The following is a 13,584-nucleotide window of genomic DNA, read 5'->3' as shown; positions in this document are numbered from 1 at the left end:
TGTGTGTGTGTGTGTTTGTGTTTAGGGAGGCCAAGCTGATTCCCTCATATTTTAGACCATAAAAGCTGCATTAGCCTCTTGTTTTATGGCAGAGAAAGTCTCTAATGGGCGAATGTTGAGATGCAATGAGGTGAAATGCAGGACAGAAAATTTCCTGCAGCAGCAGCGAATAAACACAAGTAGTGTATAGCGGATAATTTGTGTGGATGTACAGCATCACCACCTATTTATAACATAATTAATGTTTAGTCAGGCACACAAACAATCCTACATTCAGTACATTCTCATTAATGATAAGACAGTTTTTTTCTGCTGAAACAGAGTCCTATTTATCAGGTTAGAAAGAATCAGTAACACATCAGGACTTAAAATAATCACTGTTTAATCTGTACAATAAAAGTGCTTAATTTTCAATGTTAAAGTGACAATTTCAAATGTCGGTTTACATCATAGTGACTGAGCCAATGCCCCACTCATGAAAGGAAAGCAGTATTTACATAGCTCATTTTTATGAGCTGTGACATCATGTTGTATTAAATTGCAGCTAATGTAATTTCTCTGACAGATATCTGGCTATGAATGGAGAATACTACATCATCATTGGACCATAACTGATGGGTTCAGAGAGACGGGTCCATACAGTTGCAGATTCACATTAAAATCACTTTGTCAACTTAGAACGTATCACTATTGTTCCTCCTACTGTTTGAAACAATACAATGAACACTTAATCAAAATGACAAAACCTTGTTTTTCTTTCCTCAGAACTATTACACCACATTTGTTGTTAGCACCTTGAATTAGAGGTATAGCCAAATCAAACAGGATGGAAAGCTTCAAGGTTCCCATTTAAAGCTTTTCAGTTGTTGTTCAACAGTGCAAACACTCTAAAGTAAAAAACAAAACAAAAAAACAATCACTGAAATGTGGATAATTAAGAGCAATGGAAAATAATGTGTGCGAAATATTTACAATACACACAGTAACAGTGGTAACAGGACAGTTGCATCTTTTTAAACAACTTGTGATGCAACCGTTGTGTTAGTTAAGACAGGTCTTCACATTAAAATGACAAAATTGTTGTTTCAACATTATCTCCCGTCTTCTGTTAAATCCTTCTGGGTTTTGTGTTTGGCGAGCACTGGTTTCTCCAGCAGGATCCTCCATAGCTGGACGGACAGAGAGAACAGGGCTTCCCGGTCTTATATGGAGCCTCTCCCACCCAGTTTCCTCTGAAAGACAAACAAACGTAATGTCAGCTAAAGCCTTGTGATGGATGTTGTGGTTCAAGTACGTACTTGAGTAAAAAATGCAATATGTTAGCTGTTGTTAATGCATCCAAACATAAGCTAAAAACCAAACAGTCTCTATTGGCCGTACTTCCTAGCTTCCCTCCCTGTTACACTCAGCATCGTCAACCTTCAGATGTAAAACTATAAATCCATACTTTTATTCTTAAAACAAATCTTAACAAATGTTCCTCATATTTGAGCGAACACTGTGTTTCTTTGGGGCCATTTTCAGCAGAAGATTAATTCACATTTGCTGTAAAAGAAAAGTAAACTGTTCGTCGTCATCCTTGTTTTAAAAGCTCACCTGGTCTAAAGAACACTTTTTATATTTTCTGGTGATGATATCTGTGTCATATGCCACAACTCTGGCCAAGCCTGTGTTTTGAGTCCCAACTTCTTAAATTACAAAATCTCCTTTATCTTAAGAGACTGTACACAGCACCAACTGGTCTACTCTGTGTCTGATGATCTGTATTTATACTAAAATATTATGAGATCATAATTTATCCTTCTTGTAGAAGAATGCCATGTTGAAGAATAACTTAAGAGTTTTTTTTTCTTTTTCTTTTTTATATCTTAGATGATGCATAACACTAACTAGAGTTGTGATGCATAACTTGAGGTTTCACTGGATGTAATGTAAGTGGGGCAGATGCACATTGCAGGTCACGTAGGGGCAGTAGGTGATAGGAACAAAAGAGCAAAGCAAATGAAAACAGCAGTCAGATGTGTCAGATGTCAGATGTGTTTTTGAGTTTTCTGTATGAGTGAAGAGCATGATAAACCTGAATAAAAGTATTTGTCTGCATTGATTTGTTCTGACACATTCTTTCCCATTCATGAATGCCATCTTCTATTATAACTGTTTGTAAGAAAGTCAATAACCCCGACTTTGCTTTAAGTTTCTCTTACTTTATAGAGTAGTTGCAGACCAGCAGCGTTGCTTCTCTCCAGGTTTTCCCAAACACATACATGTTCGAGCATTTTCTGACGGCACATCCCACTCTGCTGGTGCTGGCCCAGACCATCTGAAAGAAACACACACATTTATTTTAATAGCTCAGGCAGCAGGTCATCGGGCTTTGATTATCCTGAGAATTTATATTTGTTTAACCTCATGAATAATGCTGTGGCCATGGTAGCTTGTGGAATTTGATGAGGAAAACAAACCCTCATATAGAGACATGTTTACTGCCATCGTTATGTCCCAAAGCCATGTTTGTGGTGCATTCGTTTGAATTTTTAAGCATTAAATTTTACAATAGAAGAAGTTAAAAAAATGTAACAATGAAGACGAAAAAGTTTTCTCATCCAGTCCACTCACTTCTCTTCTCATCATTCTGTACAATCCATACATAAAATTACAATAAAAAAATGAAAAGGTGTCCTTCTTAAGGACAGATAACTTATTTTGAGAGAAAACAAAGACACTGGGCATCTTTTGTCTTCAGTCCATTGCAGCAAATGTGCCCCTTTACATGCAAAAAATGCAGGTACTTGTTGATTAGGTTATTATCTCTTCATGCAATACCATCAAGACGGTATCTGATCAGATTCATTCTGCTGCGTAACAACCCCAGACATAAAGCCAGAGTCATAAGGACCCGTCTTTAATGAAGAAGCACGAGGAGGCCTGCACCATGTAGTAGAGCTCCAACAAAGCCCTGATCTCAACATCATGGAGTCAGTCTAGGGTTACATGAAGTAACAGAAGAAACTGAGACAGATTGAATCCACAGAGGATCTCTCCAAGTCCTGTGAAAAACTGTGTCCTAATGTACAAAGCTGACAAAAATATTGTTTTCTGCACTTTGTGTGCAGTTAATATTGATACATAAAACTATTCATGATACAAAGTGTTTATATCCTTTGGATTGGAGACATGCCCTCCTTATCGTCCTCATGAAGGAATGTTTAATTTGTAATTTATGCGTCCTCTACCTGAGTGTAGTGAGAGCACACAGATCCACTGCATCTGTTCGGGTAGGAGAAGCGATGCCTCTCTTCATACCAGGACCGGACCAGGTCTGTGATGGACTGGTACCTGTCACATTCAGCACGCAATAAATTAGACGTTCACATACGGTAAAGTACACGCAGCACAAAACAGATGTGTGCGTGTTAAATCACACAAATTCCATCATTTTAGCCGGTTGGCAGTGTGAGCTGATTCAGAAAACAGACCTTCCTGAAGTGACTGACAGGTTTTGGCCCACATATTTCATGGCTTGCGTCGGACCGTGTTCCCAAACGCATCGTGAGGCCCATGAGTCAGCGGACTTAGCGAGCCCATCGTCCCACAGCTGCACAGAAGGAGCAGAAAAAGGAGAGAGGATCATTTTTTCCTGCTATTCAGTAAAAAGCAAAACAAACAATAACAAATACTATAAAACTACACTTTGTATAAAAGTTTACTTCTTTAAACACAGTGACATATCATTTTCAACATACAGCTGAATATTTACGACTAAATGTTGTGTGCAGGCATCCTTAAATGATTTATTAAACATTCATTGAAATCTTGTTTTATGGACGCTGACTGGGACCTTCTTGTGTTCAGGACTGTGGGACAAATTAACTCATCTATTTACCTATAAAAACTAAGATTTTATAATTCAACAGTCCAGGACTAAATTTTAGTTTCATGAAGTTTGTGGTATTCAGTTATTAGTTAATTAAAAATGCCAGACAGAGCTGTTGATTCAACTGCATGTGGTTTGTAGTACTAATGAATTGTACTGTGCTGTACTACCAACACATATTTCTGTATTTTGACAACATTTTAGTCAGTGGGCTAGGTCAAGCAACTGAAACACCTAAAATGTACTTAATTCACCACAGCACCACAGACTATCCTCCAAAATGATTATACAGCTAAGTCACCACCTGTTTCAACATAAACATTGCAACGGACATGAAGCTAAAAGTGTTTATTTTGTCACTTTCTCTCTTTTTTCCATTTCTTTTTCTGTGGTTTCACCTCACATCACCTTGTTCCTTATTCTTGTTGCTGTATTTTTTTGTGCATTTACTTTGTTTCTTGAAAATAAATTCAAGTTAAAAAGGATCAATCATAGAGTACAATGAGGGCCTGGTTTCTGCTCCCCCCAGTGTCAGTGTCTTACCATGTACTCCATATTAGCAGCAGGGGGGAAGACCTGGGAGCGGACTCGGTTGTGGTAATCCAGCAGGGCGTTCATCTCTCTGGATGAAATGGCTCGCTTACGTCTGCTTCGAGGCAAAGCCACAGCTCCAGTGAACATCCTGAAGTCAGACTGAGCTGTAGCTGTGGTTGTGTTGAGGAGCTCTGTGAAGCTCAGCAGTGGGACAGCTCCAATGTGAGGCAGCACCCACAGGGCGGCAGCCAACAGGAGCTGGACAGCAGCAGCAGCAGTAGCAGCAGGAGCCATCTGAGCCCTGTGGAGGAGGAGGAGAGAGGTTCAAACTATGATCAGAGTTATAAAGGAAAAATTAAGGCAAGGATTTCACCACATAAAGAAGTGTCTGAGCAATGTTCTCTTATATTCACATAAGCTCATAATGTAAGTTAGAATTAAGAAAAAATGGGTATATTAAAATCAAAACAAGTTTTTAATTAACAATTCAATGGATTAAACTCACTATGATTAACTGAGCGAGTGGAAAAACAAAAAGCTGAAATAATCAATAACTCTGAATTTATTGTAGATCCCAAAGTAGCAGCATGAAAGTAGCTTATTATATGGATAAAGTCTCTTTTAATCCTCTTGCATGGAACTTTTAAAATTATTGATCAGCACAAAGCAGATAGTCCAGTGATCCTGAAAGTCACCCTAAAAGTCATTTATATCAGGAGACACCTATCAGACAATTAGCAATACCGTGCTAATATTCTCTGTAAACTACCTAATGGGAGAAGTTTGAAGCCCCGTACCTTCATCAGTGGATCCTTTCACAGAGAGAAAAGTTTCAGACAAGCAGCAGAGGAGACCCTCGCTTCAGCACGAGCCTGCGAACAAGCCAGTTTGTCATGTGTGGCAGGGAGTTTTAACTGGGCCAAGAGACTTTCTGACACTCAAAACCCTCCTGTTTGCTTCCTCTTCCTAAACTCACAGGCTGTCTCTGCTTTTCTCTCTACTTCAGAAAAAAAAAAAAAGTACCAAACACGGGAAAGAACATCAATTACAAAATATGTTGAAGGCCATGGAAACTTTTAACAGTGTCAGTATCATGTCTCCTTTCTTTTGTAGAAGTAACACAATATCAGATTTAAAATACATTAAAGTATGTTGTTGTAGGAACAAGGTGCAGGCTATGCAGCCACCAGGATCAGGACCCAGACACAAAGGAATGCCAAGTGATGCCATTATAATGATTTGGGTAACATGCAACATAATACAACAGCAGTAACAAAGTATGCTTTGTAACTATCCATCTGCACACTGTATCTCCTCTTTTGGTTTTGGGCTCTGGAGTCACCATACTGTCACAGGGCTAACACAAACAGACAAACAACTATTCACACTCATATGCACATGTACTCACCTTACTGTGAGACAGCAGTGCTAACCATTACAACCGTTAATGTTATTTATATAGCATCATTAAAAATCCAAACTGTCTGATGAGGCTGTACAGAACCCACAGTCTGAATCCCCCTTTCAACGGGAAGAACCAGCTTTCAAAATATTAATTGTGCTTAGTGTGCACCTAAAGTTAGTGTTATGGATGGGAGCAACGAGGCCGAAACCTGTAAGTGATGATAGTGTTATAATCCAGGTGAGTAGGCTGGCATGATGCCCGCACAAAAACGTCTGCAGTAACATGACTGGATACATCATTCACTGTGAGAAATGTGTGTAAGGCTCTGTGTGCACAAAATGAACTTCAGCTCTCTAGTGAGTCCCAGTTCACAGTTTATAAACAAGAAACTACAGAAATGTTGTTCTGCATCAACTGGCAAATTATAATTGCATATTCCAAATGATGTAAGGTTTCTTGAGCAGAAAACATGGTGCCAGAAATGTCTTAGACACACTGTAAAGTTAAGACCTTTTTTTTATAACATCCATGTAAATCGTACTGTTTTTCTTCAGTGTGAGGTAGAACCAACGTGACTGCACACAGTTTGGCTGTGAAGCCTCTCACCTGTCTTGTCAGGTGAGCTCTGTGAAGTCGACCCATCAAAGGCTGGGAGCATACTTCCACACAGGCTCAGCAGAGTGCTGTCAGACTTTGTGTCTCTGTGTGTAAAATGCACAGACGGCTTCATCAAAGAGGCTGAGAGGACCTTTGGCACACAGAAGGTCAATGTCACATCTTATTGTCGTGCCTTTGAGCTTGACCACTGCTCCACTCTCCCGTCTGCACCTGCCGATGAAAATGAATAGCTTATTATATAGAGATATATATATTCTTTCATTATAGTGACTATTATTTGACTATTTATTTGTTGAAGCTTCAATAATTTGGTCCAGTGTGTCATCTTACTGGACAGATGAGCATCACTTGACATGCTGAAAGTGGAGCCTTCTATTTGCAGGATCCAGGGTTTAAATTTAGAAATGGACACGTACTTGTCAGTTTTGTCACACAGTTAATATTTGTATTACATCAAAGAGGGGAGAAATGTTGAGCAGCACCAGAAAAGAGATCTATCAAACTGATGCGCTGACAAACGGCCGAGCGAGTGCAGACAACGTGACTTAGGGTTATTAACTATCAAGAATTTGTTCGAAAAAGAAAACTTACATTCGAGCGATTGTGTTGTCAGAAATGATGTTCAGCCGCTGCTCTGATATAGAGGGGAGGTGGAAGAGTAATTGATCTATACAGGATTCATCAGGACAGAAACTGGTATTTTTAACTTTCATTTGGTCATGACTAAGCTGCAGTGGTGCTTTTATGTGGGAAAGGGACGATAACGTAACAGTAAATATTTCTGCAGAAATCTGTCTCAATATTCATTCCAGCAGTGAAACCTCAGAATTAGGTCAAAGCTGTGAGAGAGTGACTGGTCAGACTGGACCAGACCAGATGGACGCTCCCTCGCCCCCTGCAGCATGACATCATCTGTCTGCTTTGAAGTGCTGCAGGGTGCTTACATAAAAAAAGAAAAGAAAACGAATAAATAAAAATAAAAATAAAAACTCCCTGTGATCTTGTGGTGTCAGGAAGGTGAGGAGATGAACTCAGTGATTTACCAGAGGGGAAACAAAAAAACTTGTACCAACTATATCTGAGGTTTTCAGGAGTCAGCTCTGTCTGAACGCCGGGTAACACTCTTGATAATGTTCTAATTTAAAGCTCTAATAGTTTCACAGCACCACTTACAACCCCCAGTAATTTATACCGCTACTTAAAAAATCTGTAAACACAGCTTCTGGTTAAATTAAACACTAAAGGGCATTAAGTCCAGACACTGGAAGACAGTTAACGCTGGGTTAAGCAATTTTAAAGCTGCAGTGAATGACTTTTATGCACAGATACAACGTCGATCACATCTGAGTTCTTGCCAAATGAGCTCACACAAATGAGTGCTGGAGTTTTACATCTGGTGTCTGGAGACAAACCTCAGGTGACAGAATTTCCCTGGATGGACAGAAACATGCAGGTAATGAGTTGTTCAAACAAGTATTTGATTTGATGTCGGTAGCAGTTCTATGTATTTTATTTAGCATCCATGTAAACTTGTTGGTTGATTTCAGTCAAGTTTTACATTGTTAAAAAAATCATATAAATTCAGACAACTATCATTTTGCCAGAGGTGAAGAAAGTAGCAACTGCAGCCGAGGAGACCTGGTGTTTAGAGCCTATAGCAGATATTTAAATAACACTGTCTCTCACTTCCTGGCACAAGTTTTGCAATTTTGGCTATATTTTATCCCGTTTATCTTTTGATTATTATTATTATTATTTAAATTTTAAAAAGAAATCTTCTAGAGAAGTTGCTGTGTCCCCTCTTGTATTCTGGCAGTGTTGCAGCACTGATATATTTCTGTGAGAAACTGAATTTCTGCTGAGCCGTCGTACATATGACCAGACAGCCAATGAGCAGCACCTCCTCCAGAGTTTGTTTTAATTATTCAAAGCGACATTTTCCACCCTGTACTGCAAGTTCCATATTTCCCTCAGGAGACTGGGGAGGCCTACGTTTGAACAACCAACCAAGTCTGCAGGAGATTTTCAGTGCTTCATCCTGTTTTGTTTGTTTGTTTGTTTTGTTGTTGTTGCTGTTGTTTTGTATTTGTTTTTTATCTATATTTGCATGAGATTTTCTTACATGAGCACGATCCATTCGGTGTTTGCATGTGGCATGTTCTCACTCAGTTGACTGCTGCTTAGAAGCAGTGGAGGCAAACTGTGATCATTTTCACTGTGTTTGTATGAAATGGTTCATCTTGTACAAAGACCTACAGAAATCTGACATCTTTTTTTTTCTTATGCCTGAACTGTAGTCTTAAACCATTTTGATGAATTTTCCTCCTGTCTCAGTTCGTAGTCTGGCACTGATGCTTGAGCAATCAGCCAAACAGCAGGCATGTCTGGAGCATTTCTAAAAGAGGCTTGGTTTGCCAAGTCAGAGTGCATCGAGGACAAACTTAGTCCTGCATTCAGATGCTGTGAAGGGGAGATTTATCTTTCCTCCCATACAAATGTGCTGACTCTGCATGAGCTGGAATCAACTATAACATCATCAGCACCCGCACTGTCATTGTCAACATTTTTGCTGTTGATCACCTTGAATTTTACACATCGAACCGTCCCCTGTCATAGAGACGTAATATGCACATTTAAAAATGAAATGAGTTGCTTTCTTTACGTTCTACCTACTGCGTTCTAGTTTTCAGTTTGAACACAGAGCATTTCTTGTTGTGGCCTGACTGTAATGACTGCATTTAAATGTGACTGGAGAGCCTTAATAAGGTTATACATGGTGTACAGTGCATCTCCTTTCTAGCAGCTCAGTGCTGAGTGTATACATGTGGAAACACATTAAGAACAATTTTTCAAGGTCACACATTTATAAAACGTTCCACATGAACATCAACAGAAAAGCACAGATTTAGCACTGTGTTCTTGTAGCACAATCAGTTAATCCATGTGTAATTCCCACATGCCAAAACATACAGCCTATATTACATGCAGTTCAGCTCAGTTTGGTTTGGTCAGAGATTCAGCCTTGCTTTTTACCAGTTGAATTGTTTGCGTTTATGTTCTTTTATTGAGACACAAAAACCTGAGACCTTGACCAACAGACTCACATCCACATGCGGCACTACAAGGCTCCGTCTATACAAACATGACCTGGAGCACTAGAAAGCACTGCGTCTGTTTGCGTGGTGGAGTAGCTCAGACCTCTTAAATCAAAAATACTAAAAGGTTTTACTCATGTGGCAGTGTTGAATCTGAATTGATTGAACTGGGTTTACTTTATTTTACTATTCAGACGAGTGAAGTGTTCCGATCTTTTACTAGTAAGTAAATCTGCAACAGAATCACATTTCCACCTGCCCTGCATGCTCACACATACGACAGATTTGTTTTGGTGTCTGGTGCAAAACACATAAGAAGTATGAGACAATAGATAATATGCAAAATACATAAAGAATATGTAAAAACTAGTTTCAAATAGCAAAGGTACTGTACAAATTTTACATGAATGTTCAAAAAAGGTGTAAAGTGCTAATTTTGCCAAAACTAGTGATTCATGTTATTGTTACTTGGGAAATAATGTGTAATTGGCTTGTTGAGTTGTGAAAATGAAGATGTGAAATGTCTGATATTATGAATACTTTGTACAGAAATATTGGCAATCTTATTATTTAGCATAATGTAGATTTGATGTATAGCTCTATGGAGTAGCTTAGCCATGTTTTTATAGCTTGTCATTTAACATACAAAATACTTCAAATACCATCTGTACAGCCAATGCATATGTAATACCTATGCTACATATCATATCATATCATATCATATCAGATCATATCTTGTATATGTATATATATATATATATCTACAGCAGGTGGCGGTAAGCGCATGAGTCAACCGTCTCACAGTCTGCAATTAAAAACAAAGAGAAGAAGAAAACCTACCGCAAATGCTCATTGGTTGATCTCAGTGACGTGACTCCGCCCCCACCGGGCTAGTGTTTATTCTGTGGAGTCAACATGGCGGCGGTGGATGTCATTGTGGACAACCTGGTGGCACTCTGGAGGATATCATCCGTCCGACATAACTTCCCCTGGATATTCCTACTAATTTCAGTCGTGGGGTCGATTCTGAAGGAGCTGGAGCTCGTCCCGCAGACATATTTCAGCAGCAGCAGAAATGCCCTGAACGTGTAAGTGAATGTAAAAGTGAGCCGGTGTTTCATCAGTTAGCTGAGATTAGCCTAACACGTCTAATTCATTTAGGCTTGTGGATGCACCTGTCGCTGAATGAAAGGTGACCTTCTGTTTGACAGAAGACTGAAAGTACCGTCAGTAACTGTTCCTAAATGTTTCATATTATAATTATGTTGCAACGCTTGAACCATGTACAGTGGGTCAAAGGTAAACTGTCTGGTGTGTGAGCTGTCCACACACACAAGCTGTGTTCACTTGAACATTGTACTTTCAGTCAAGACAGAAATAAACCGAACCGTAGGACCATATAATCACTATGAATTAAATGATAAGGATAATTTCTAAATTTACTCATGCCAGTTAATAAAGACACTAATTAATAAAATATTTGTGAGAGATGGGATCAGTCTTCAATGTATTATTAACTTCATATCAGTACTACCTGGAAACAAAACTGCAGGTTAATATTTTTCTGTCTTTAAGAGCATAAACCTTTGTTGTAAACACACTGGTCCTTGGTCAGCAAAGGTCATATAGTCATGTATTTACATTTCTGAATAAAATATTCTTGCAAATTCTCTACACTTGACATGCTTCAAAATCAGCGGGTTCTGTTTTGTATATGAAAAGACAACATGCATTCACACAGGAAAGTATGAGGTGTGGCTAGAAAGTAACAAGACTGTACTTGTGTAGGTTGAACCAGAATTTGTCTTATTATGAAAGAACCTCATTGGCTGCATGTAAGGTATTGATTTTAATGATTAGGGAAAACCCATGTGCTAAGACTGAGCTTCACCAACAGCAGACAGTAATTAGTCAGTTATTAAAGCAATCGATATATTGAATATTGAAAACAAAGTTAAAACAAGGTAACTGGACTTGTTTGAGTTTTATTGAGGATGCTTCACCAGTCATCCAGTTCAGCTCCAGTTGCGTCCATTTAATCTTTGTCTTAGATACACCTGGATAACTGAGAATCCCTACAAAATGGGGATTAATTAGAAATGTATTAGATATATTGATTGTTTAATCATCGTTTCGCTGTTTTCAAAAGATTTAAACAAACAAAACATCCATAGTTCAGTCCCTGGACTCTGGATGTAATTTTACAGCCATTGTTTTCTGACAGTTTTCAAGTAAATACTCTATTAATCAAGAAAGAAATAGCAGAGATAACAAAGAGATTTTTCACCACTGTGAATGAATAAACAAATACTGGTTATAGTATTTGTTTCAGATGCAATGCAGCGCCCTCAGATGCAGATCTGATTGTTATTGAGGGGATGAAGGCACAAATCCGTTCATGATAAATAATGTAAGTGGAGTTTTAATGTGCTCTGCTCTGTTCCTCCTGCAGGTATTTTGTCAAAGTGTCCTGGGGGTGGACACTGCTGCTGTTGACACCCTTCCTCCTCCTCTCCAACTCCTCCTTCAGCAGGAGCATCACCTTCCTCGGCCGGCGGCTGATGTCTCTGGCAGTGGCCACGGCGGTGTGGTATGTCTGCACGGAGACCTTCTTCTTTATCGAGGACGTGAGCGGCGCTTGTTATGAAAACACCGCCAGGAGTGTCACAAACAATGAGTTCACGTCCAAAGTTACCTGCAGGCGGGCCGGCTTCCACTGGGACGGCTACGACATCTCGGGGCACTCCTTCATCCTGGCCTACTCTGCTCTCTTCATCATGGAGGAAACCGCTCCAATGGCCTCCATTAGGACAGCCAGCCTGTCGGCACTGCCCAAGATGGTCCTAAACCTGCTATATGTGGCCTTGAATCTCATTCTGATCATTTGGGTGTGGATGTTTGCCTGCACCTCTGTTTATTTCCATGACCCATCTCACAAGTTGCTAGGCACCATATGCGGCCTGTTAGGGTGGTATCTGACGTATCGGGTTTGGTATCTTAAGCCTTTGTCACCAGGACTCCCCCCTCAGCGACACCCAAAAGAACAGAAACAACATGCCTAAGCTGAGCATATGGCATCCTCTACAAGATTGATGCTGTCCTTAAAATAAACACACTATATCTGACATAATCTGGGTCCAAGATGGCCATGCTAGCTATTTGAAGTTATTCCCCCTCCTCACAGAAAGATCACTTTGTTAAAGATGTTTGACTTGCTCTTACTTCCCAGTATTTGGCAGCTGCCGATCCCAAAATGACTCTTTGTAATCTGAGATAAAAACAAGACGCTGCTCTGCTGTCTGGCTTCAACCCTCTGTGTCTCATGCTACGTTAATGTTTGTGTCTGCCTTATAGTTCATTACTCATGGTTGATTAATGACACTTCCTAGATATGAGTGGGAACACTAGAGAATGTTTACAGCTCCAGGTATATAGAACTGATGTGTTTTTACAGACCAATGTACAGAAGATGTTCATTGTTATTTATTTCAGAAACTATCCTCAGAGCACATCCACCACTGAAGCTCAGTGAACCTACCTTTTCTCCTACATGTAGGATTTAAATGACTGTTCGCTATCACGTGTGATTTGGGGTTTTTGCAGCTGTGTGTCAACATTGTGTGCAAAGTTTGCTCAGAGGATGTAGAACTTCAATAATCACAGTCATAAAATATGTACTACTTGTAATGCTGGAGATATTGTGCCAGACCTAACAGTTATTTTTTCTCTACTAATTGTTTGGTCTGTAAATGTCACAAAATAAATATGTTAGGATTTCTGTGGTTCAACGTTTAGTTTCAGCTCTAACTTTTCTTATCAACAGTCTAATGAGGTCATTCAGTTCGTCCCCTTGTTTAATATCATTAAGTTCTGCAGAACCTTAAAAAGGTTAATGTGCCAATGAGTTTTATTGTTGTCTAAAAACTATTAAAAAAACACAAAACTGATTAACAGTGCAGTTTATTTTCAGTCACCATCCTTCTGCCATAAATACACACCATCACTCCAAATGTGTATTAAGCCCTGTGTGTGAATAGTCCTATTTACTCCTGTTTGAA

The 13,584-nt window shown here is 39.3% G+C and overlaps 2 protein-coding genes across 2 annotated transcripts; one reads left to right on the top strand and one right to left on the bottom strand.

Annotated features, from left to right (window-relative positions):
* Positions 1-1,091: 1,091 nt before the first annotated feature.
* r3hdml (R3H domain containing-like) lies at positions 1,092-4,773 on the bottom strand. Its single transcript, XM_047599861.1, has 4 exons — positions 4,418-4,773; positions 3,477-3,595; positions 3,234-3,336; positions 1,092-1,169 (listed from the first exon to the last, which is right to left on the bottom strand). The coding sequence occupies exons 1-4, from the start codon at positions 4,700-4,702 to the stop codon at positions 1,092-1,094; spliced, it is 585 nt and encodes a 194-aa protein (XP_047455817.1). The 5' UTR covers positions 4,703-4,773.
* Positions 4,774-10,398: 5,625 nt separating this feature from the next.
* fitm2 (fat storage inducing transmembrane protein 2) lies at positions 10,399-13,473 on the top strand. Its single transcript, XM_047582585.1, has 2 exons — positions 10,399-10,614; positions 11,979-13,473. Exons 1-2 carry the CDS (start codon positions 10,442-10,444, stop codon positions 12,586-12,588), a joined length of 783 nt encoding a protein of 260 aa, XP_047438541.1. The 5' UTR covers positions 10,399-10,441; the 3' UTR covers positions 12,589-13,473.
* The last annotated feature ends 111 nt before the right edge of the window (positions 13,474-13,584 follow it).

The sequence above is a fragment of the Mugil cephalus genome, chromosome 1 (genome assembly GCF_022458985.1).
Source record: "Mugil cephalus isolate CIBA_MC_2020 chromosome 1, CIBA_Mcephalus_1.1, whole genome shotgun sequence".
In the NCBI taxonomy this organism is placed as follows: domain Eukaryota; kingdom Metazoa; phylum Chordata; class Actinopteri; order Mugiliformes; family Mugilidae; genus Mugil; species Mugil cephalus.
The sequence above is the reverse complement of the archived record's forward strand: the minus strand, read 5'-3'. Positions and strand labels throughout refer to the sequence as shown.